The 26,585-nt window shown below is 39.7% G+C and overlaps 1 protein-coding gene across 1 annotated transcript in view; it reads right to left on the minus strand.

Annotated features, from left to right (window-relative positions):
• Positions 1-8,408: 8,408 nt before the first annotated feature.
• Positions 8,409-26,585, minus strand: part of LOC139697355 (homeobox protein orthopedia-like) — a 77,296-nt gene continuing 59,119 nt past the window's right edge. Inside the window, exons 2-3 of the mRNA XM_071596024.1 lie at positions 12,174-12,372; positions 8,409-8,830 (exon numbers count right to left, since the gene is read on the minus strand). Coding sequence (XP_071452125.1) covers positions 8,409-8,830; positions 12,174-12,372 — 621 coding nt within the window. The remainder of the gene's footprint in view (positions 8,831-12,173; positions 12,373-26,585) is intronic.

A 26,585-nucleotide genomic window follows, 5' to 3' on the forward strand; every position in this document is an offset into this window, starting at 1 on the left:
TCATCACTTTACTATACTTTTGTTGTAGCCCCATATATATTACATGCATGATTTATATTTAAATGATACCACTAGTTGAGCACTTTCTATAACAAACACCATAACTCAGATTTAATTGATGGAATGCTCAAATTGATTTAGGTCAGATCTTTGTCATTCGAGGTAATCATTCACTACTAATTCAGGCATTTCCCAAAAGATATTATTTTTAAAATTAAAACTTCCATTATTAATTTTCTTTTCCCAATGATTGATATTTATATACATGCCCGACCAACAATCGTAGGTGTTATTGAAATAATGCAAGCTATTTAACACCACTAATCTAGGTATTGTACCATAATTTATGATATGTATTTAGGTACCTCAATCTGCGCTCAAATCTTTACACTGTCCAACAGTTTCCTTTGACCTCAACCCAGTAATTATTTGTGTTGCATCCATTCACCCAAGGATCATTTGGAAGGGAGGTGAGATTTTGATCCTCTGATCAAATATGAATTGATATGGATGGCATTAAAGGATATGAATGAGTTAATTTATTTGGTACAGGTAAGGATACAAAAGAGAAGTATTAGCTGGGAAGTAAGGAGGTAATGGTGGTTAGACTTCTTTCTTTATGTCCATATCATAAATCAATGAGTGTATAAATACACTTAAGCTTTTGCTCTTTATTATTAACAGGTCAAAAGGGGTGTTGAATGACTGGTGGCGTAATAGAATGCACAGATCTTTTTACATTGTTGAACTTATGCAGAAAGGTTTATGAATGAAAACCAGCAATTCCATGATTTGCGAATTCACTCATACCTTGAAAGATCTTTTGATGGTGCTTACCTCTCCTGAGTTCAGATTCTTCTATCTTCGTGATTTCCTTCAACTTTTTAAAATTCTTGGAGTGTAGGTTGTGATGTAAGATTTTACTTTGGTTTTTTGTACCGGAATGGTCCTGGTCAAAGAAGATTTTGAAGTAGGAGGGTAATGGAAATTTGTTGATTTTGAGATGCCTATTTTTCCCCTGCTCCAAAGCTTCCTGCAATTGCCTCATTAATTGATTTTTGTTAGTAGCTAGGAAGGTCCAGCTCTTGTCTGAGTTACTCCCTGAGCTTCATGCTTATTTAAATAAATTAATATCCATTTTTAAGTAGTTTTCCATTTTTATATGTTGTGGGCATCAATTGTGGCTCGTATACTGGCATATCAATATTCCATATAAGTATGCTTGTATACTGTGCATTTTAAATGACAAAAAAATTCATGAATCTTTTGTAGCTCTTAAATTATTCAGTAGTTATTTATGGGAGGTGGCTGACAGCCAAGGTCATTTCCACCATTAGGGAGGAATGGATGGGGAAGGAAGGGTGGAAAGAAGCCCGGAATCAGCATTAGCCTACTTTTGTCGAAAAGCACCAAAGGGTCTGCTGTTTAACGTCCCATCTGACAGATACCATACTCAAAAGTGCTCTCCACAAAGCACCTCAAGTAGGGATCGGGATACCACTGAAAAATATTTGTTGTTTCCAGGATTTGAACCCTTCCCTCTCAGTGGGAAGCCAGTATGTTAGCCACTGCACCATCTCGATTCCCTCTTGAATTATTGTTAATGAAATATTTCTCAGTATAGGTTTTCTCTTTAACAGAAAATGGAGGTTGAAATAACTTAAGGAACTTCTTATTTTTGAATCGTCTGTTTTTCATTGATTTGAACCATTGCCAATAGTTTTGTTATGATTATTGTATCTCGTAATGCCAGTGTTGTTATCATTCTAAAACAGGACAGCACAGTTGAAAATGGTGTCTCATCTTGAGTTCTTGTGATCACTATGAAGTGCCAAGCCATCTTGATTATTTTTTGGAGGCATTACCTCTTCAATTAAATTATTGTGTATTACAGATTATTGAGTAGGAATTTATTTAGGACATGGGAGTAATAATCAATACCCATCTGAGTACATACATGTACACTGCATCTGCTCTCTACCGTCCTCTGCCCCAGCCCTTTTATTATTTGTTGCCTATTACATTTACATGCCCCATTTTCTGCTATGGGTATTTCCTTCATAGTCCTCTTTTGCAGTTGTTTTCATCCATTCCTCTCCTCATGATTATCTAATGAGGAGGCCATTGGGACATTGACTTTCTCCAGTATCTTTCCTTCATTAACTTCACCAAATTATTAGCCACTTCCTCCCTAATTGAATCCCTTTAAAACACTTCTTCCCTTATCTTTGTAGGACTACCTAATTTGTTGATTATTCACAGCATTCAGTATATTATATATATCATTCCTCCATTTTACCTCGTTCATTGTTTCCAACTGAATCATCTCTGCTACTCTCATTGTCTCTACCTCACCAGTATAGAAAAACTTGATATATTCCAAGAAACTGCAGGAGATGCCATAATAGTTACTTTTAACAAAGTCTCTGCTAAGTGTACATTATAATGCACCAATTTTAGAGTAATAATCATTCTCCTTGACCGGGATTCAGAGTTTAAGAGGACGCCTCGATAGCTTACCTGCCAAAACACTTGGCCGGACATCGAGGGATCCGGGTTTGAATCCTGGTCAATGCGAATCATTTTTACACTCTGGAATTGCTGCATTGTAAAACTTAATATATCTGTTACCAATGTGTTTAATCAACTCTAAGCTTGTGTTGTTAGCTGTAAGTATACTTTCATCTGGTAGATAACTTTTCTTTAGAGGGCTTCTCTACTCACAATATTCTCTTGCTCCTTCCATGCTAGGGGATGAATGTTGGTGTCCCAAAATCTGGGTACAAATATTCTACCACTAGTCCACTTTTTGCCACCCTTTCATTGTGATGACTTTGCATATTTTCACCAACCATTATTTTTAACCTTAAAACTTCAAGCTGCAACCATCGTTTTTTCCATATTGCTCATCCTCATTAAAGGTTTTGGGAGACTTAATGTCCTTATTGTAACTCCTTTTTCACTCTTGATTTTACCATTGATTCATTATTCTTGGTTTTTGTAAATTCTTAGAACCTTGTCATCCTATCATATCTTCAGTAGAATAGCTAATTCTAGTCCTCTTTTCATCGTTACCCACCAGTTCTTTCTCAATGTAACATTGCTCCTGGTATTCATTCCATATCTTTGCCATCATATGATTTGAGAATTTCTCCCTTTGAAACACATAACTAATGTTTAGTGGCCTCAGAAATGATATCTTATGAATCAACAGGTTTCATCTACTTTTACAATTTTTCACATAATTTGAACTTAAAACTTATCCATTACGTGAATAAGAAACATATCCATAAAGTAGATGACTTGATAGGGATATATTTCTAATTTACAATTTTATCTCTACCTCTTATTTTATTTATAATATACGAATAGTATGGCTGAAGACTTTCTGGATAGACCTTGTATGTGTCATTCTCTTCAATTCTTGAGGCCACCATAGTATGAGGAGAAACATTTTGAGTGGTTGTAAATGAAATAAGGACACTCACTATGTACAATATTTATTGCCCAACCCGTTCTTGGGAAACATCATGTCACAGGGATCACAATAATATCGCCACCATTCTGAAGGGTCGTTGCAATGTGTTACCTGAATTTATAATGTCTAATGTATATTTATATATTTATAAGGATACTCTTTGTACAAGCCTCGTGTCACTTCACACCATATCTCTTTTCTACTTCAGGTGGTGGGGTGGTGCAGTAATAAAAATATACTTAGATGGTAAACACGTAGAACCCTTATGTTGGATTTCATATTCCTCTGACAAAACTAATTGGGAAAGCTTTATGTTGCCTCGATTAAAACGTGGAACAGGTAAATTTTCAAACACCTATTTTGAATTTCGTATACTTATATTAAGTGATTTTCCCCATTGAATGAAATGTTAATGCTAACACACACACACAACATGTTTTCATGCGAAAGTTATAATCACCGAATGACACAAAATACTAAAGTAAAAATGGCTCACAAGTCTGAAACAGATAAGGCCATAGGGTTTTAGAGAAATAAAGTGGAAACAGTTGGATAAAATGAAGTTATGATTTCAAAAACTGTTTAGCCGGTGAAGAATGACACAAATGAAAAAGTTGGTTAACATATAAGGAGATGTTTTCATTTTTTAATGGTCCATCCAAAGTTCTCTTTGCTGTGGTTTCATGTTATAGTTGAAATATTAAATAAAAAGGTAATGTTTACTCCTGGTAACAGATGAAAATTATTTTTCAAATTCATTGAATAATTATTCATGGTAGATATGTCATAGGAGGTAAATGGCCTTATCTAATGGAAAAGACATGTGGCAAAAATCACATTTCTCAATTGCTAAACTGTTTACAAATATTGGAAGTTTCATACATTTTCATTTATTTATATGAACACTCAGATCTTTCCCTAGGTTTTACAAAAGACGTGCTAACGATTCTTTTTAATTTCCACTTAACTCAGTAGTTTGGTCAAAAATCGTATACTTTTTCTCTAATGAAAGAGTTAAATGCCAAATTTAAAGTAGAGAAAAAAATTGAGTTTTCCAATCCAGAAAAAAAAACAAATTTCCGTGAAATCTGTGATTTCACTTCGGGATTGCTAAATGGGACATAGAGGATAGACATCATTACCTTTTGAAAAGCCCGAGAACGAGAATTGAGAAAAATGGCATTCTCTCATTTGCCAGTCACCATCAGCCCGAATGTGTAGATTGCGTACACGATGCGGCTGGCCATGCTCGCCCCCTAATCTTTTTTTCCAGGTTGTAAGTCACTCCCATGTTCGACTTATAAAAATAATAGTGATCAGGTTAAGTGGTGTGAGAACAGAGTGTACCGAAGGGATGCAAAGGAATTTAAGTCACGCGCTTGAAAAGTGCTCGTCTGCGGAAACGTCGTCTCTGACAAGGTACGAATTTATCGCTTCGCACTCACGGTTTAAGCTCAAAGCTGTTAGTACATCTTGGAGATGGAAATGAAGATATACATCGTAGTGAACATACCTTTCCTTCTGATTGCATTTCGAAAGGTATAAGTGCCGTCAGTTTGGTTTGCATTCCATCGATGAATAAACAAATCGGGATAAAACATAGTCGTCTCTGACAAGGTACGAATTTATCGCTTCGCACTCACGGTTTAAGCTCAAAGCTGTTAGTACATCTTGGAGATGGAAATGAAGATATACATCGTAGTGAACATACCTTTCCTTCTGATTGCATTTCGAAAGGTATAAGTGCCGTCAGTTTGGTTTGCATTCCATCGATGAATAAACAAATCGGGATAAAACATGGAATAGGAAGGGCCTCTCCTTCGCCATACCGCTGTCACGATTTTATCGTGCTCTTTGTCCGAATTGGTTATTCGTTCCTTTTGTATCGGAACTTTGCGACCCCGGAATGATGCCAAATTGATAACGAGTGCGGAAAGGAAAAGAGAAAGCGAGCAGGTACCCCATTTATCTTCCCCAATAGGCTGCCTCCGAGAAATACGGATGGCGAATGGAGAGGTGGACTTGAATAATCCAAGTTTAGGCGTCGAAATGCACCGGAGGACTTTCCAAGTGGGATCGGACTCCTTTATGTGGTGAACTGAGAGAGGGATAGGAGACAGGGATTGTTTGATGCCTCGCGGTGCTTTCCTGCATCACTCCCAGCTGGGAACTACATGAAAACCCTCCTATAAGGTTTCCATTTGTCCATTGTCCCTGGAGATGGCTAAAGATGACTCGAACGCCGTTTAGCACAACCCGACGTTCCCTTCGGGGATTTGGTTCACCCCATCTGTTGAAACACGCACCCACCCTGAAAGAAACGAATTCGAGGGATAACCATTCCGATTCAATGCAAGGCGACTGCTCACGATCGCCGCGAAAGATCCGATGGAATATAACTATTCTCATGCAGTCCTCCTCGATGCACTCGTCACAGACACCAGGCTTCGCATTCACTCTTTCCATGCACTCCCAATCACACAAACCAGTCATAGAAGTCTCTGAAACATGTATTTGTGGCCACGACCATTTTCTGAATTGCTGAGCCCAACTTCCACATGTGCGGTTTACTTTCATTCCTCCTCATCGGCGGCGGGTTCCTCATTGGAGCCGAGGGAACATCTCTTTCTCGTCAACCCTCAGAAGTCGCAGGCGACTCCAGGCAGAGGGAAAGAGAGCGACTGCACTGGTCCGACCTTCCCTGCGTTCACACTCAGCCATCAGGTCGCGGCGGTGTCGTCCTCTCAGCCGCCGGCTAGTTGATTCCGTCGCCTCCCTCGTGGCCATAGAACACCGGATCTATTCTGTTGAATAGTAGATGCTCGTTGGTCATCCGTATCCCGCCGGACTGGTTCGGATTCGTCAAGCACTTGTCGCTTGATCGATTCCCGTTCTTGTTGTCCGTCCATTCGACTGGAAAGAAAATACGAAAGGCATGAGGTGGGGTTACGGCCCAAGGTGTAGAAGTTAATGCTTCTGGCGGTACGCGGCACGAAACGGCGACCCTATGTATCTTGCGGGTGGAATTGTCAGCATGTTACCAAAGGATTTTTGTGAATTTTCAGTTCGGTTTCCGTTCTTCACTTTTTGCTTGTTTCTAAACTTGTAATATTACTCTCACGAAAAGAGTCGTGAGTCAGTGTAATTCTGTTTTTGTTTTACATCTATTCGTTTTGGTAACGGGGAAAAGCTAATGCATGAAGGTTGAAATTGAAGTGAAAAACGTTGCAATACAGATTGTTTAAACTTGATGCTAATTTGAAAATGATTTATGCATAAGTACTCTGTAACGTAACAATCATAAAGAAATTTTAATAAAAAAGGTAAAAACAACGGGCACACGACTACATGAATTGGAATTTGAATTCTGAACTCTTGGGACTGCTGACCAGCGAATTACTTGTTGAACCGGGTTAGTCCTGCGACTCATTTGGTTTTGTAATGGGATTCAGTATCAGTTTTTTCGTTAGCTTTTTGTAAAATTAAACTATCTTTTTGAGTTGAACAATATTTTATAATATTTATTCGCTGTGAACTCTTGGCATGACCGTTGCCTGTACGTTACGTCCCCATTCCGGTGACCTCTGATGAAAAATGGCTTCGCCCATCGTCGATTGATTGTATCGAATACACAAGTATAAACGTAATTCAGTGAAAAACTTGCCGCGTGGAAAGTGAGATAGGAAGTTCATTTAGTTAAGTTGATTTTCAAAAGGTTTCTTTGGGTAAAAGTCAATGCAATTAACGTGTATATAAGGGAATTATTAGTCGACCGCCTCTGGAGACAATATTTCTCATCTTTACACTTAATTAAAAATGTATTTCTATGATTAGTCCTATTCATCAGTTATATATACTATATATATATATATATAAACACAGATGTAGATTTTTAGAATATAGAGACACAAAGAAAGGACACTCACAATTTGTTATTTTACGTTTCGACAGCACGGCTGTCGTCTTCAGAATGCATTCTGGCATTCATGGCATTCTGAAGACGACAGCCGTGCTGTCGAAACGTAAAATAACAAATTGTGAGTTTCCTTTCTTTGTGTCTCTATATTCTAAAAATCTACATCTGTGTTTTTATATATTTGTGTGTCGCCGAAGAGCGTTCCATTTCGAAGATATTTTGTATATATATATATATATATATATATATATATATATATATATATATATATATATATAATAGTCGGTTTGGTATAGAATGATGACAACAGATAATTTGTTCTCTGAATTTTCGTTTCATCAAGACGATTTATCTAAATCATATCTAGTTGCTCTTATTCCGTCCTTTCATAAAGGACTTTAACGTATTGCCAGGTCAGCTGCATTTATTCTCTCTAGTCTCTCTTAAATCCATACCGGCATTTTTATTGTCGGGTTTTAATGTTGACACATATCGTCTCCTAAAAACAGCGCATGATCACGCATGATGATGTACAATTGTTGGCGGCATGGTAGCCTTATGAGTGGTTGGTGGTGTATTTAGACACTCCCAGCTAAACTCTGGCTGTGTCACAGAATTTCCTGGTAAACCTCAGGTGGTAAAGGACCCCTCTACCCCGGGGAAAGGTAAAAGGGCCCTTGTATGAATGTGTGAATTTCACACTATTATGGGTGACCAGGTGGATTCTAACTTCACTGGTGAAACTGACTTTAGGTGCGAAAACAGGTAATGCGATAAATTGTACATCAGATCTTGATTAATGCGATTGATTTTTGTGGATCATCCGCCTCCTTAATACTCCATTGCATTTTCTGAATAGTGTTCCAGGGACGTCACAGGTCCCGAGTACTTGTTTAAGGAATTATGAATTACCGACTGTTCTTGATTTAGGGTTTCCGAGTTTCTTTCCCGTAACCTTGAGTCGAGACGCTCCCTGAAAGGGAGGGCAAAACGTGACCGCTTTGTACAAAGGTGTTACACAACCATCCAATATTTACCCATCCATCCATCGACGAAGGTCGGCTTGGTGGCCCCCGCGGCTGCCTCCACCCACCCGCCCAGTGAGTTGAGGCCGTAGTGCGCCTGGTAGACGGAAGGCGGAGGGGGCGGCGGGCCCCCGTTGGAGGCCATCGCGGCGGCTGCTGCGGCTGCGGCGGCGGCGGCTGCCACGGCGGCCGGCGAAGACGTCGACGAGGAGGTAGAGGGGGCGGTGGAGGAGGGCGCGGAGGACGCGATGGAGGTGGCGGAGGAGGGCACGGAGGAGGAAGGGGTGGGGTGAGAGGGCGGGTGGGACGGGGGGTGTGAGGGGGCGGGGTGCGGGCCCTGGTTCAGCTGACCCAGGGACTGCCCGAAGCCACCCATGCCACCGACTACGCCCTGACTGAGCTGTCCGAGGCCTGGGGTTTGAGAGAGGTTGTGGTAAAAGGTTAGGCCAGCTGTGAATGCACGCGGGAGGGTGGAGAGACATCAACGCCTGCATGAGCCATGGGATTTTTTTTATAAGTAACCTTTCACGAATTAAGTCTCACGGCTTACCATTGATATAGTGAGTTTCAGGGCAGATAATACCTCACTTGAAACAAAATGATCAACTTATAAAATATCATGTCTCATACTAATTGTTTGATGGATAAAAAAAAGGGTGAGGTGCATTAAATGGAGAATAATCACCTTTTAACTCTTCATTTAGCCAATTGCAACTAGCTGTTTAACAATATCATCCAAATTTTGTTTATTTATGTACAATCACAAAGTGGAGCACGGAGCGTTATCGTCAAAAGTATTTTTCATACTTCTGAACCAATTCACAGTCATGCCTCGCTTAGCACAAGAGAGGTTCATCTAGATTTTGGTGATGTGGAATTGTGCGTTACACGAGAGAATTTGAACATACAGGAGACAGGGATGCGTTCTCTATGCCACAAAAATTCATCAAAGGGATAAAAATGAGCCTACTTCTTTGAAAGACTTAATCGATATTTTTGTAATGATATTTACTATTAAATCATCTTCAGAAGCAAAATAAATTTAAATAACCTCGTTCTGCGTAAATATTTCTCGCATTAATTCCCTCTCGCAAGTTTATACCCATTTTCTATCACTGTGACTCTGGGGTTAGATTTTCGGATTCACCCGTAGTACACAATCTGAACACTTGCTTGCCGTTTAACATTCTGAAACCAACCGAAAGTGGCGTTGAATATTTCAGAGCATTTATCACCGTCATCTTTAATCAGACTCTCGAAAAGTAAGTTAGGCAAAAATAATTGTGTTAAAGGCATACCATTTGATTGCTTTAAATCGTTCTATGGATTTTTCTACTAATATTTTCTACCATTTTTTTCTACCAATACATTAAATGAAGGCTTGGATTTTGTCGCAGAAGTAACCGTGACAGATGGAATGAATCTTACTTTTTCTATGCTGAAAATGATGGTTTGAATGTTTGATGCTATGGAAGTTAATTAGCGTAAAGTATTACTCGATAATGTTCGTTTTTTTGAACACATATATCAATATCAGTTCATCCTCGAGAATTATGCTTTTCTTTTGAAGGGTATTACATTTCACGAGCTGCACATACCTTCCTTATTCACAAGTGTTTACTCTACTGTTGACAAACTTACGGCCGTATCATTGAAATTTAAGACAAAATATTGTGGTCGGTGCATTAAATTTGCACTTCTGAGTACTCTTGGATATGAGGCAAATACAACCAGAAAATAACAAATTTCAGGCCCAAACGGGATCTCAGGAAAATATTTAAGTTTTAGCTTTAAAACCATTTTACACTTAAGCGACATTACGCTCGATTAGGCATGACTGTTTATAAGCATAGTAAAGGAAACCAGCTTCATCATAGAGCTTGGTTAACATTTATTTAATACGTGTCCATAACAGGAGATACTTTGGCCTGGTGAAAGCCTGAGATTTCAAGTTCATTAAGTAAATAACAAGGTAACTGGGCTCATCTGTTATAATATTAAATAACATGCAAATACATACTAAGAGCACTCGTTTCCAATGCCACATAATTGCGATATTGTTCAACCCATATATATTAGACACACACACACATCAAATTGTCCACATGATATTTGTACACATTTAAATTTACCCTTGGTGAAAAGACAAGTTAATTATGCTTCGCATAAGCCACGCAGACTAATCAAATAGAGCTTAAATGTGTATGACCCACAGCATTTACAAATATATCGATCGCCAAGATTGTAACCCTTTTCCGCTGCGCTCAGGCAAATTTACCCTACGCTTCATTAAAGCATCGCGGACAAATTATGCTTAGGTGTATATATTTATTCTAGCTCATAAGATTTTTACCTTCACATAACTCTGATCCTGGGAAAAGGGAGAAGCCACTCTCATTATTGTAATATTATTTTGTCCATTTATATCAAGTAATAATTTTTTGTTAGTAGAACGTGGTTTCGTTCGCTTATCAGAGAGAAGAAAGCAAAAGAAAGTCATCTATCCAGTTGTAAAAAAAGGATAAAGGATCAGGGATGAACCTGTAGTATTTATTGGTATTAGTCAAACACGGAAGCCATTTCCAGTAACGATTATAGTTGGAAACGGGCAGATTTAATGCGTCGTGTTCTGATTAATGCATGAGCGGTAAATGTCGATAAAGGTTAGTAAGTTCAGTAAATAAAGTAATCACTAGCCCTCTGAAAAGGAAAGTAAAATTTTCTCATTTTCTAAAATCTGAAACTCTTGAATACCTTTGTCTTTGTTGGGTTTATCGCTCAAATTTCCAAATCTGTTTACCAATTGGTTATTTTCCTATTGCAATATCATGGTATTCAATCAGTATTGTATCTTTCGCTGTAAAAACGGATTTCAGATTGTTATTCGCTAAAAACCTATATGACATTGGTATTCCCGGAGAATTGGAAATCGTGATTTAAAAAATGTCCTTTCTTTTAGGAATTTCCCGTATCAAAAGACTAGGGACTACATTTTTTGTGCCAGAATATATGCTAAAAATGTTTCACTAAGCACGGAAAGAGAATAAAATGCACTACTTACAGGAGTTATGTAATTTTATAAATTCCTTGATAACTCAACCTCCTTGTACTTACGAATTCATACGCATCCGATTCAAAGTCTATAAAAGTCGGAAAATGTCCTGAGACTTATTGGCCTGTGCCTCTTAGGTGGAGAACCACACCTGTAAGAGACGGCTGAAGAGGGGAATGATAGCAATCCGACTCTTTGGTTCTCGCTATTGATTAAATTATTAGGACTCGCTCCGTGAAACGATGCCATATTGAGTAAAAATCTACCTCTGGTAAATGTGTGATACAATGCAGGGCATTTTGTGTAATATTACATAGCTATCATTTTTCTGAATTCACAATTGAAGACCTGAAGTTTGATCTGAATTATTCCGGACGACGTCTGACATTCCTGAGTTTTTCATTTTTAAATCGGCAACTAGTTACTTGAATCGCTCTCAAAATATCGGCACGATGAATTCTCCCATTTTCTGCCTGTGCAGTCGTGCGAACCAATTCTAACTCTGGCTCATTTTAACTGTGAGTTTCTTGAGCTGTAATGTGCAATTGAGCTTCGGTCGCTCTATAGAGGCGAGCTACCCCCCACTCCCCCCCTCACACATACAGGTGTCCCTAGAACGCTGGTGTATTCCCCGATTTTATCAAGTCACTTGGTGGCCCACTAGGCGATCACTTCGATCCTCTTTACGAGACTCATACTGACCTGTGGTCATCCCAGCAGCGACCCCCCAGCGCGTGTCCGGCGAGCCGAACATCCCGGCGGCGGCAGAAGAGCACAGGCCGTCGGACATGGAGCCAAAGGGCGGCAGGCCGTGCGAGGGCAGGAGGGCGCCGGGAGTGCGGAAAACGTTGGTCGTCTTCTTCCTCTTCTTCCATTTGGCGCGTCGGTTCTGGAACCAAACCTGAAAGGACGGATGGACGATTGGTGAGTCCGTCACTTTTGAATGTTGAGGAGTGCTCTTCATGACGCTAATGTATTATTCACTGGAAATGGATGTGCAATGAGCGTATCTCGTTCAACTGACGCAAGCTTTAGTTGCTGTTTTTATCCATGAGAACACCTCTTGCGTGTTCATGATATTCATGAATGCTGAATCGCAAGGCCATTTACATTTCTTCAGTTGTATATGGAGATTTCAATTGAATTCTCGCCAAGGGTGTCATGAAATTAATCATTTTTTAGAGTTCTGCAATTTTTTCCTAAAATTATTTTTTCAAATGTATTGTTTCAAAAGAAAATCGTTGTACTGAGGATTTGTGCTTTTTATTGCCTAGATAGAAGAATATACTTACTGCACTATATTCCTCTAAATTTTAACTATTTTAAATCTTTTTTGGCAAATTCTTACTGCGAAATATTCATAAAAATTTTCCTCAACTAGAATTGTCAACAGTTAATTAATATTCAGGAATTTTACATTCTGTTTTATCCATCAGTATGTATTTGAAGTCGAAGTGAAGCTGTTGGAATTTTCTAATGTGAAGTTTCTAGTTTCTTTTAGTTTCTTTTCTACTTTCTGGAACTTCCGATTTGAGACACTATTAAATATTGAGATTGTAATTCAAACTCGTAATCCTTTTGTACAAAAAATAGGCACTAAGATAAATTGTGATACAATAAGGTTTTCTCTCTCAATGTCGATAGATAAGTGGTCACAGGACTAAATTTGTGATTTTCAGATGACGATCATTTTTCAAAGAACCATTGTGTTATGAAATCGATAAATTGGCAAACAAGATATGACCATGTTTTCAGAGAAGAAAAACCTTCATTTATTTTCATCCTGTAATACAAAGGTTTTTCTTTCATACATTCACTAAAGTTATTCCTTGAGTTAATTTTAGTGATACGCATAGTCTTGCGCAACATAATACTTTGCGTTAAAAAGCCTCAGTAATTTGTAAATTAAAATGCATGCAGAATACAGTATATCTGAACTGCGACCTCCTCCTCAGCAATCCTCGAAGCTTGGAGTTCATGGACGCACAACTCTCGTTCCGAGAATCGGGTCACTGAGGGTATCGCCCCATTCTTAAGCAGAAAGGGGCAGCGAAAGGGGGAAACTCGTCGCAAATTCGATTCTCATCGCATCCAATCAATTCGACGCACACAAGGGTACGTTCAAACGAGAACGCCATGCCGGGATTGAGGGTTCAGTAGTGCTACATAGCGAGGGGGGATCCGAGGGGTCCCTACTTCTTCCCACCCACTTCACCTCCCCAACATACTCTCCTCAAATCCCTTCGACTTCGTCATCAAAGGTCGAAATATCGCATCGTACGCGGTGTTATATGGCCGAAGGATTAGCTCCGTTTTTATCGCCAGACGTAGCCGCGCTTGCTCCCTGCCCTCGTTGTCCTCGCTAAAGGTCCTCCTCCGCCTCTCCCCCCTGCCAATTCCCCACCCCACGTCCCGCCCGAACCCCATACATCCCCAATCTAATTACAGGGAGGGTGTGAACAACCCTTGGCCCATCTACTCCCTTCTTCCCTTCCGCTCCCTTCTTCACCGCCGAAACCCTCGCTAGTGATCCCAGTAATATCACAGCCCGCAATAAATAATAGGAGGGCGAAGTCTGGGGTCTCCCGTTTCTAGCCCGTGCTCCTCACCCCTCCCTTTCGCCCCCTCACCGCCGTCTCTCCCGCATTTCCATTTCCTCCCTATCTTTACCCCTATATATATATATATATATATATATATATATATATATATATATATAAGATATACACGCCCCACACAAATATCCGCAGTACCACGCTGCCGAGCCTATTTATTCCCTTGCGAGTGTGTTTACTTACCCCTTATCTCTCTATTCTGAGGTATTCTGAGTAAACGACTCAGGCAGTAAAACGAATTCACTTAACAATCACTTTGCGGAATAAATTTCATTGGAATTAAATAATGCTGCGCCTATTTTCGCAATATAATGATTTTTAATACAACTCTCTAATGGGCGAACAGTAGTCCCTTTTGTCATGTTGAAAACATTTTATAAATTACTTAGTGGAAGTGGACGCAGTATTATGAAAATCCCCTTATAAAATGCAAAAGTAAGCTCCAATTCTTGTTTTTGTTTTCGAATCAGTCATTAAATTCCCATAGGCTGGATATTGAGAAAAACTCATTTAGCGTTTTCATACGTAACTGCTGGTGATGTCTTCATCGTGGATCTATGAAAGAGGAAGAATCGCCGTGATTTAGGACAGTAGAATGTAAAAAGTTTGTCAAGCAAAACATATTGTACTTACTTGTGTAGCATTCAATGATTACGTGATCATAAACGTGCTGTTGAAACTAGGAGTATAAAAAGGTAATGAAAGCTCATATTATCTATTCTTATTTCGCCTTTTTCGTGAAAAATAGTGGAAGAGTAGAACAAATACTACTAAATGTTAGTTTAGCGTAAATCGACCGTAATTGTTCTTTTATTAAATATTAAGCGGCAACTATATTTATAATAGGTTATGAAAGATTTATTTAGAATTTTGTTATGACTTCATGCCAGTTGCTTCTCATTTTCTGATCTTAATTTGCAATACATTTCTGACTTTACTTCTCTTTATTTAGGAGTAGTGGAGATATTTCACGAATAAACATACTATATGTAATTTAATTTCACTACTGTAGGAAATTTATTCATTGGCTCTGGTGAAAACGTCACTACTTTTCTTTGAAAAACATACAGGTAGTAAACCATTATCTTCTAAAAATCAAATTTTTCCTTGAGTACATGAATCCATGAAGATATTGGATGGTTTCAAAATTGGAAGCTAGATGTTTAAGTACATTATTTGGCATCATTTATCAGCCATTCACAGTTAGGTCATTCATTATTTGGCCATGGATTGATGTGTGTTCTGATCACAATCGTTTTATTGCAAACTATGGTCAATGATTATATTGTTATGTGAATGAATATCGAAGAAAATTACCAAATACGAATAAATTGTGAATGAATGGCAAAGATTGAAAGCTGAACGAGTCGTAGTTGGTGAACGAAATCAGGAGATCTATGAAGTTGACTATTTATTTTGTCCCTGCCCCTATAAATGCGTCTAAAATTATATGGCAGGCCTAAATGGTAATTAAGTATATTAAAAATTAAGTAATTCTTCTGATTTTTGGATTGATTGATCTTCAATTTTCGAAAAATATATATCCTCTAATGGTTGATTTACCTCGGATATAACATGTTAACCTGCCATTAGTTGTGGGAAATCCCATAATCTCTTGATCTTTCTACCTTCTAACCTTCGAAGTTTTCATCCTTTATTTTCGTGATTGATTGAGAGTCCTGCCACTGTTTCGGCCGATTGATACCTCGAGGTGGATGATTGATCAGTAGATGCTGAAGAAATTCTATACCTTTAGACTGAACGCTTTATAGAGACATGTCACATGAATAATCTTCCTGGAATGACCTTCGAAAAAAATCAATCAGGGACTGTAGATTTATATGCTTATGATCCGCTACACTTCCGTCTTTTCACTTTCCTAACTGCTTTTGTTAGAGATTATATGCGTTTTGAAATAGCCTGACAAGGAGGATGAAAAACAATTAATGCATATTTTTCTACGGAATTCTCTAAATGTTTTGAAGTCAAAATGTAACAGTGATATAGGATATTACTATTATTAAATAATCTACCGGTTAAGGTAGGATTTGGATGGACATAACTACCAAATAAATATTTTGTGACTCCTAACAAAACACAGTCCAGCAACCCACTTTACATCAATTTCCTTTTCATCTCTGTGTACTTCCTTCCTCCCTTCGTCCCGTCCAACGTCCCATTCCTGTTCCTGCCCTTTCCTAATTTGCCTAATAATCCCCCCCTCTATTAATCTTCAACATCGCACTGCCGACCAACATGTCCTTCATCCATTTTTCCTGCCTCCTTAGGATTTCTCCTAACAAACCCCTCGCCTCGCCCACCATACATAATACTTCCTCATTCGTTTTCCTTTCGGTCCATTTTACCTTCTTAATTTTTCTCCACACCAACATTTCAAAACCCTCTAATCTACTTCTATCATCCTGCTTCAGTGACCACGTTTCCGCGCCGTAAATAACTACGCTCCATATCGAGGTTTTGACGAGTCTTTTCTTAATATCCTTCCTCAACGTCCCTGTCATCAACTCCCTCCTCCTTGTGAAAACCACTTTGCCTAGTGCATTTCTTCTCCTTACGTCCCTACTACTTTGACCGTGTTGGTTCAAAACACTTCTAAAATACGTAAACTGTTCCACCTACTCTAGTTTTTGCCCTCTTATTTTCATGTTAAGCATAGCCTCTTTCTTTCTGGAAAATCGCATAACCTTTGTTTTATTAATATTGATTCTCATCCCATATCTATTACACTGAGTTTCCAATTCACTCAGCAATGCTTGCAACCCCTTGGCTGACTGACAAACTAAAGCTTGGTCATCAGCAAACCTAACTGATTTTACGAATTCCCCGCCCACTTTCATTCCTACTTCCAGTTCTACAGGTTGAACAGCAACGGTGATAATGGGCAACCCTGCCTTACACCTCTTCCTAACACTGCCCATCCGGACTCCCCGTTCCCCACTCGCACTTGAGCAGTCTGAGACATGTACAGGTTGCGGATGAGCCTCTTTTCCCTCCAATCTATTCCTATTTTCTGCAGAATACTCATTAGTTTTTCCCTAATCGCTCTATCTAACGTCTTTTCGAAATCTACGAAACAGGAAAATACATCCTGATTGTATTCTTTATTCCTCTCGATTAGTGATCTCATTACTGCAATGGCATCACGCGTGTCTCTCCCCTTCCTAAACTCAAACTGATCATCTCCTACGTAACCATTTGCCCTACTACTCCTTTTGTTGATGATCCTGAGAACAACTTTAACCTCATGGGAAATCAAGATTATTGTTCTGTAGTCCTCACATAATGTAGCCTTTATCTTTTCGGAATAGGAACTAACTTCTACTCTTCCGGCCAGATTTATTCCCCATAGATACTACGATTCAGTCTATGTAGACTCTTCCTGCCACATTTTTCTAAATCTTTTAGTAGATCCGCAGGAATGCTGTCTACCCACACGGCCTTATTTGATTTCATCTCCCTTAATACCCTTTTTATCTCAACGTCTAGTATGCCTGGACCTAAGCCATCTTCCTCTACGTCATGTTCCTTTTGTATGCATAACCTTGTTGGCCTAAGTTCTATACCATGCAGTGCTCTATATATTCCTTCCATCTCTCTTGGATCTTTCCTGTGTCAACTATTATTTTACCCGCCTTATCTCTAACTGTAGCATAGATATTACCTTCTTATTTCCCGATAGTGATTTAACCTTGCTGTATAGCGCCCCAATTTCACCCTTCCATACTTTCCATATCCTCTCACTGCGTCTTCCCCTATGCTTCTTTTGCGTTATTGTTGCCCGTCTCAATTTATTATTTAACCCTTTCTACTTCCTTTTGCCTAACTCAGTGTTTACATTCTTCCATGTTATTCTCTCGTCTATTTTTGTAATCATCACATCCGTGATCCATGGTTTAATATAGAATATATTAATAATTTATTGGCACGGCGTAATATTATTTGAAGGGGTGTGGTAAAATAGTGCACTTACGTGTAGATAGAGTTAGGAGGGTGTGATTGAAATCTGGTTGATTTTGGGCACCCTCAGCTTCACCCATACTGTGATATTTTGAGTGCCGAATTTTTTATGGAAATCTCACGGGGACCCAATGAAAGAAACTGTCCCCGTATCTAGATATGTGGATTGCACGTTCCCTTGGATTTAGTACAAGCTGTGATCCATCCTTACCTAACAATCCAACTTTCAGGTTTTATATGATGATTTCCAATTTTGCCTGCAGCTGATCCTCAGTAAAATATTTGCAAATCATTATTAATCACTGAGCATTTAGTTTATTTTTTTATAACTCCGGAAATAAAATTACCACAGACTCATCGAGGAAAGGCTGGATTCGTAATAATCGCCTCGAATCGGAAATATATTTTCAATCAGTGGAGATTCCTGCTGTACTCTTCCCAAAAAAGTTACATGAGTTCAAAGAACCTTATTACAGTATTTAGGCATGTTATCATGTGTCATGGTCTACTTATTCAGGAAAGATATTTTACACAATAGTTATATTTGGGTATATTTGACCACATCGATGCCATTTATAATAAAATTGTTTCAATTTGTCCTCTTAATTAGAATTTTAAAAATACTTTAAAAATATTTTTTTATGCAGACATATCAAATTTTCCATTCGAGAGTATTCTGGACATTTAGTTTCGTGGAATTTAATTATGGAATTTTCCAAAACACTCACTAGGTAATTGAAAATGTTCAAATTACGGGTCTGAGGCTGTGAAGTGTTTTCGGTTACCATTTTTTACGGAACGGGTTTGCATATTCAGAATATTTTTCATGTCAACATTACTTTTGGAGATTTAATACTGTTCTTCATTGTCGTTATTTTTGTATAACAATGTGAAAAAACTGGACTTCGTCCTTTGATTCTTTTGATTGTATTTAGATTCGATCTTAAGCTTCAAATTATAACTTATACTCGGTATTGTTAAAATAATAATATACTTGATGCCCTAATTTATGTTTTGTGCCCGTGTTTAAATAAGATTACCTCACCGGGTAAAGTATGCAAAGGTTCTTAGGATCTATTCTAGTTTGCGAGTGGCATGATGCAGAGCCACGTTCCACGCATATTTTTTCGAGAAGGTGCAAACTGGTGCCTTCGCTGTCTTACGAAGCGCATTGAGAAAGTAAGAAGCGGTTGAATGAACTCGTTAGGCCTCAGCTCAGCTAAGAATACTTTAAGATGAAGAGGTAAATGATAATCACTTGCCACTGCATATAGACTGGTTGGACGGTGGACGGGTGGAAACCTCGCAGCCAAACTGTTCGGACAACATTCGTGGTAATACTACGGGCGGCAACGTGTGGTGGATGTATTTTTATGCTTCAGATCAACCCAATTTCTTCTGGACTTCTAGTTTGATTGCGAATTACACGCTACAGGATAGAAAAGTGATCGCGTTCGTAGCATAGTATCCAGGACCAAACTAATAGAAGAAGCAACATACTTTAGAATTTTTGCTATTGTGGAAAAGTACGTCGTTCCTTCTGTTATTATGGATGTATCCAATTTCTATCAAGTGAATTTTGAAACCATATAAGAGCCTAGGACATTTTTGGCTGGCAAAGATTGAAGAGTGACCAGTGGTTCAACTTAGTGGCAAATTAACCCAGTGAAGAAGCAGGGGTTGACGACAACCTTGGTCGAGAATAGCATAGAAAAACCTTACCAAATGACACACTTTTCCAAATTTTTATAGCGATTGTGGACAGCCGTAGTTGATGATTGGTTGTAATTTTAAATCAAATAAATAACTTTAGGAATCCTCGAATAACTGATCGAAGCACTTTTCCACTTGATAATTTTTTTTATTTTACGATTTCTTTTATTTCCGGGTTTCGATGTATTGCATGAAACCCGGTCGTAAAATAAAAAAAAATATCTAGTGGAAAAGTGCTTCGATCAGTTATTCATTATGTTCACCTTCACGCCTGAAGCCACTCAATTTGTTTAGGAATCCTGGTTATAATTTTCATACTCAACTGGCTCTTGCCCTCCAGATTCTCATCCTTGGTCCTCATCACTTCAATGATAAGCTCACTTTACTTGGCATTTACTTCTGACTCCCAACTCCCAACACTCATCTCCTTAGTCCATGCAGAAGAAGGGAGGACGACTGACTTTGAACGGTTGAGTCGCGGTCTTCATACATTGCCACCGAGCGCATGGAGTCGTTACACACTTCGGGTATTTTGACCGAAGCCTTCTGGTGCAAGCCGGAAACAAAACAACGACGCCCAGTCGCAATGAACTCGGACGCTAAACCCCGTGTAGGTATGCGCGCTCGGTCGGAAGGCGGCCTATTTCGCTCACGATCTCAGCCCATCGGTCGCTGTCTGTCTACGAAGAATTTCATTTCCCGTTGACTCAAGCACACACGTTCGACTCGAGCTCACGTCGGACGATTGCGAAAAAAGGGGAAGGAGAAAGGGCGGAGAGTGGGAAAGACGTAAGGGAAGGGCACGTTAAAAAGGCATGCGAATCATTGGGGTGATAGGGCGAGGGGGCGATGCCCCACCATCCCGAGTTTCCCGAGGGGTGTTGGCGAGGGGAATGCGGGGGATGGGGTCGAAATCTCGGCTTGCCGTCCCCTCCTCCACGCGAGAAGAATAAATGAAGCCATTGTGGTCGGGCTGCGGTGTGTTGGGGGAAGGGATAGCAGCGGTAGTATGCCCCTCACCCTGTAGTTAAATCATGCATGAGAGGTAAGAGGTGGCGGGAGGAGAAATGGGGCGTGGAGCGGCCCTGAAGAGAGGGAGATGGTAGGGTGAGAGGTAATTCTGGAGGGGGGACGAAGAGGGGGTGTTTGAGGAGGTGTGAAGGAGGGTCAGCGGGGCTGGGGGTGGAGGAGCAGCGTCGAAGTTGCAAACCAGTGGCGGGAGCGAGCGCTGTGGCGGAGAGAGGAGTTCGTGGGTTTGCGGCTTTGAATTTATGAAAATACGTGCCGGCATTAGAAGTGGTGGCGGCATTCCATGTCGCCGGGTGCATCTGCGGGGAAGGTCTTTACGCACCATAATTGCCCAGTTTAAACGAATCATAAAATGGCAAATAACGCACGCTTTCCATGCGGGATCCTAACTTGATCCCATTGGGTCACCTGGCAATCGCCCCTCCCATCTAATCCGGTGGGATTCCATCGCTTTAGATTATCGTCTGGGTCGGAAATGGAAGGATCCTTAATGATGCTTTGCGGGATGAAGACCTGTGGTTTTTATAAGAAGCCTGATTTAATGAAGTAATCGACGGACGTGAAATGAATCGTGTTCGGATTTTTTATCTAATTTTGCTTCATTAGTCTCTACTCTGTCTCACAAAGAAACATGCTTCCACTCAGTATATTTACGACAGAATAAGTTTATGGTTTGCACTTTGTTTTCCATGAATACGATGTTGTTTATTCCCAACTGTGGGCACCTTTACAAATGAATTTAGCCGAACGGAAGGGTTTGGAGTTTGGAAGGCGAGACATGGCGACAGATGCAGTAAAGGTCGCACGCTTAGATGTTCTAATTATTCTTAATAAGTACAGGATTCACTTTAGAGAGATATTGGTGAACCCATGGCAAATATCCTGATCTGGGAACTAGTCCAAGGTCTATTTCCATAGTTGGCCATTACTTCCATGTGAGATCGTGATGGTGGTGTTCTGGATAAACTGCAGCATGATCGGAGCAATTTTGTCTTGTTCGCCTATTCCATATCTTGCAGTCTAGTAAGTTTTATCAAGACTGTTAAACTATTACGGATTTTCTTTATCCAGAAAAGAATGGCTTCTTTCTGTGATTAATTTCAATTTCTTCTTCTTGTTTACTTGATAATTATCAGCTGGCCACCTCCTCCTATGGGGTGTAACTGAAAAATTTTATCTTCTCGATAAAAATGTCTGCCATCTCGTATGGAATATGTTTCTTGCAGAGTCCCGAGAATGATGGTATTGATATTTTTGTATCTGAGCTAATTATTATTTTTTTTTAATTATGATGAACTCTAGATACGGGTGACTATTTTTGCACCCCATATCGCGGTTACGGCGGACAGTGACCGTCATGATTATACACAAATAGGAGCCAGAGGATTAGGCGATCGTTATAATGGCTTTGAAGAAACATTATAGCCGAAGAGAATTTCCGTTACTCCTCAATCGTATCAATTTGGTCCGGTGATGAAAAAAACGAAATTCACTTGTATGTCTTTGAAAATGGGCTGAAACTATGTTCTAACGACCATGAAATATTTCACGCGATCATGTTTTAATATATTCTCATCAAAATCAAAATTTTGCTTTCCAGGAGTCAAAGAATTTTTCATTTAATATATTTTAAGCTAAAAGAATTATCGATCTAAGCTGCCAATGTCTATTAAGACTAAACTCTGGAATGGAACATTTTTATCTCATGTTTATTTTGTAGGTGTGAATGATAATTGTGAGAACTAATTTTTTCCTCCATCTATTGCCGCATACTTTTATCAGACGTGAGTAGGAAGCAATCGAAAATGCTAATTTTGGAATCGAAATATGCATGCAAGTTTTCACCGCGCTTATATTTTTTCAGGAAGAATTCTAAATTATTGTGGGAAATGTTTCTTCCGTGATAAATGCGAATCGTAATTATCAAGAGTATATGAGAATATATAAATAATTTAGCAGGTGCGAGTGCGTAGCTCTTGTCAGGGGCCGAGTACAGGGTGGAGTGAGGGAGGCTGACTTTGTGACCCCTTGTGCCGGACCTAATCGCCATCCTCGTTAGGGTTCACCACCAATCCTCACCCACACTTCTAAATCGGTCCATAGATCAGCTGGACTCCGCAAGAGACGACAGGGAGGTGAGCAGGGGCGGAAGCAATGGGAGGGGGAGGGCAAATAGGTCGTGAATGGATGTGACCAACGGAGAGGCTCGTGAGCGCGGAATGATGACGCCTCCCCTTATATCTCTTTCTTCTTTCACCCTCCAAACACTCCTTGGTTCCTTCTCCAATCCTCCAGACGCTCTCCGTGCGGCCTCTTGGTTTCATACTACATGCATTTCGTCCAAGATCCTTTGTGCCCAGGGCAAGTGCTCGAATATCATAATTAACCAGATGCTCCGTACGTAACTCTTTTTTCCTTGAGTTCATCCTCTTCCACTGTGAAATTCCACGATTTCAACCTCGCCTCGTTGAGGCATTGAGGATCCGTTTCGCTCCTATTTTATGAGACTTTTCATTACTTTCACGCAACAGGCTTTCATCAGAACGAGGACGCAACGGAGTTGTGTATTTATGTTCATACACATTTGTATGCTTTACCCACTTTTTTCTGCGTACTCATTCATAGCTATATTTATTTCGGTTGGGGCAGGATAAAAGAGGAGAATCTTTTATTTACGTGTGATCTGTTGAGAACCAGAGCGGCGGAACTCACTAAACTTTTGAAATCAAGCCATGTAGATATTTGTACACCAAACTATAGAGGGTAGTGCTTAAAGTGGTCCAGTTATACTTTTCATTTCTCCAAACAAGTAGCAGCATTTTCTTGTTTTTTTTCTCTTGCTTCTTTCTTTATTTTTTCTCTTCTCTACCAATGCCAAAATACGAAAACTTAGCTTAAGGCGCTGTGAATTTCCACTGATCACATGCCTATTGCTATATTAATGCACTTAAGACTCCAGTAAGAGACATCGATACTGTAAGACATCGAGTAATAAGACTATGAGAATCCTCAAAGAAATTTATACTGGTTATAACATGCCAAGTGGATAACAAGGTTTTTTTTATATTTATGCTAAGAAGGTTATTTTGGAAAATTATAAATGCTCGCGAGGAAGATAAAACAAAACCAAAAATGAGAGAGTTACATGAGAATCCTAGATAAGTAACTTACTTGCGCCTCAAAACATGCTCTTGGAGTTCGGCAATGCAAGAATATAGCTGCGAATCTTAAGATTGAAAATTAATGACGAGGACAGAGGTGACAAAATGAGAGGACTGAGGAACGAATCCACATACACTCCCCAGATTCAATCATGTAGGGCGATGATAATCCTCTAACAATCGTATTTCAAGGCGTATCTTCGCTCTCCTCCGCCTTCGTACGCTCATTTATTTTCTTACGTACCTCCGCGGTGGCGGGTCCCCCTTCTTCTTCGCAAGCCTCCCCTCGCCACCACCTTCGCCAATCGTCCGAACCAATTCTTCTTCCCACCCGGCGTTTCCTCGAGAGTTCTATTACCCTTATCCCCAGTCCCAGACTTCCACAGCGCACCACCCCCTCCGTTCCTCCCACTCCTTTCCACCCACCCCCTCACGGCATCCACTCCATCCCCCTATAGACGGAAGGAAAAAAAAACCCTTTTCATCCCTCCCTCTTTCTGGATCAACGCGGCGGCAACTATCTAGCAAATCAGTCGCGGTCTATAAAGCAAAACACCTATCCATTTATCAACCGGCCTGCCATCACTTTAGGGTGGTGGTAGGGGAGTAGGTGGAATCTCCCCGTCCCTCCCTAACCCCGTTGCCGTCGTCATTGCTCCCTCAGCACTCCTACCCCATCTCTCTCATCCGCCGCATCCGTCCTCTCCCTCTCTTTGTCTCTCGCCCCATTTGCCGCCTGTCCGAATCCTTAACTCCTTCCATTCCTCTCGCCTCGTCCCACGCCCACCCCTTCTCCCGCCCCTCCCGCCAATGCCCCTCCTCCCCGTCACCTCTCTTGGCCGTCCATCCATCTCCCGCTCCTCCTCCTCTCACTCTCGGATGTATGTGCGGACCCCGGGTGAGTCGAAAGGAGTATTCTTATTTATATATATTGTGTTACCACAGGCTCCCCCACGCTCCCCGTCGGTGATCGAAGGTAGGAAAACCAAAACCAAAGAGACCACGTCGTCTTGGGCTTCAAAGTGCTGACATTGTCTTACTTTCCCGTTAAAGGAACTTGGGTCTTTATTTTTATAATAAAGGTTCGTCATCATAAGAGAAAACAGGATATTCAGTTTTTGGGTGATGTGTTTTTTAATGTCAGACCTTGATTAATGGACTAGCTTTAAATAAATATCTATCAATGAAAATCAAATATTATTGTGCTGGGTGGATATCAGCAGCGTAGCAGTTGCATAAACTATATAGTGCATAAAAATATGCACAGAAGGTGCCAAAAGTATCTGATAATTTATTATTCATGCCTAAGAGATTTTTATCATAATTCTTGAACAAAAGGCATTGTCACCCTTGCTAATGATTCCAAGCTTTTCCCTATCTTTGTGTCTAGTTCAATTCAGAATGGTGCAAACGTTTTTTTCTATTTCGGATTAAAATTCATAGAAATCAACTCGGATATTGGGGTGGAAGATGAGTTTAGAGCTCAACTAATTCTAAGCCCAACGGCGTGTGAAATATACACATCAGGGTATGTCCTTTCCCTGTTCCGCCATTGTTTTTCCAAGAAGATAAGGTACTCGAAAAATTACGCAGCTTGGGTGAATCTCGGGGTGCTTAGCGGCGTCACCCAAACTATGTTTTGGGATAGATTTACAAAACTATATCCTGAAAACAGTATATTTCTACAGTTAACTACTTTCTTGGATGTAGTATAAACTCAATATGGGTGACTTAGTGCTGCTTTAATTGATTGATCAAAGTATCAAACAGTTAATTGGAATTCCCCAATCCCCCCGAAAGGTGCAAAACACAATTGAGGGACGAATTTCTAGAAGTAGTATTTTTTTAACTATTTACTTTCTATTTACATCACAATTTTGAATAAAAATAGGATATTAATTTCTCAAACTAAGAGCATGTGTGTATTATATTGTCTCAATATCTGATAAATTCATTGAACATCATCAAGAATACGTAAAAGTCCCAAAAGACAATATACCTGAATTTTGGGACGCATCAGGATCTACGATATTGGTAAACAAGCTGATGTAAGCGCAAATACCTGTTTGTATCTTTCTAAGAAATGTATAACGTATATGCTGCATATTTATGATGTCTTTATGATTCCACAGTATTTCATTTAGATACGACCCAGGGTCGATGTTCAACGTCATCATCAAGTCAGACTGAATGTCGTAACCCGGGTCTTATCTAAACAAAATACCGTGAAATCACCTAGCTGTAGTTTTTCATTCTAATCTATTTCATAAGGTTACTCTGAAACCACCGTAAAAGTATACCTCTGTTCTTCACATGAGCCAAATTTTGATATTCGAATTTTTGCTATATACAAATACTTCAGAAATATGATTCACCTCTCCAGGAACAGTAAGATAAACTTGTACTCTGTCGTCTTACTGAGAGTAAATAATATTGATAGTGCGTGTTGTAGCTTGTCAGTTATCATCTATTACTTATGCGGGGCATATCTGTAGCTTACACTTTTATAAAGTTAAGACGAATAGGTAGAAATATTCTTAATTTACACTGGAGTAAAAGACCTTAATTATGTAAGTTTACCATTTTACTGAATTAAGTAAAAGTCTAGGAGCAAACAT

Source organism: Hetaerina americana, unplaced genomic scaffold, assembly GCF_022747635.1.
Source record: "Hetaerina americana unplaced genomic scaffold, ioHetAmer1.1.p SCAF_1, whole genome shotgun sequence".
NCBI lineage: Eukaryota > Metazoa > Arthropoda > Insecta > Odonata > Calopterygidae > Hetaerina > Hetaerina americana.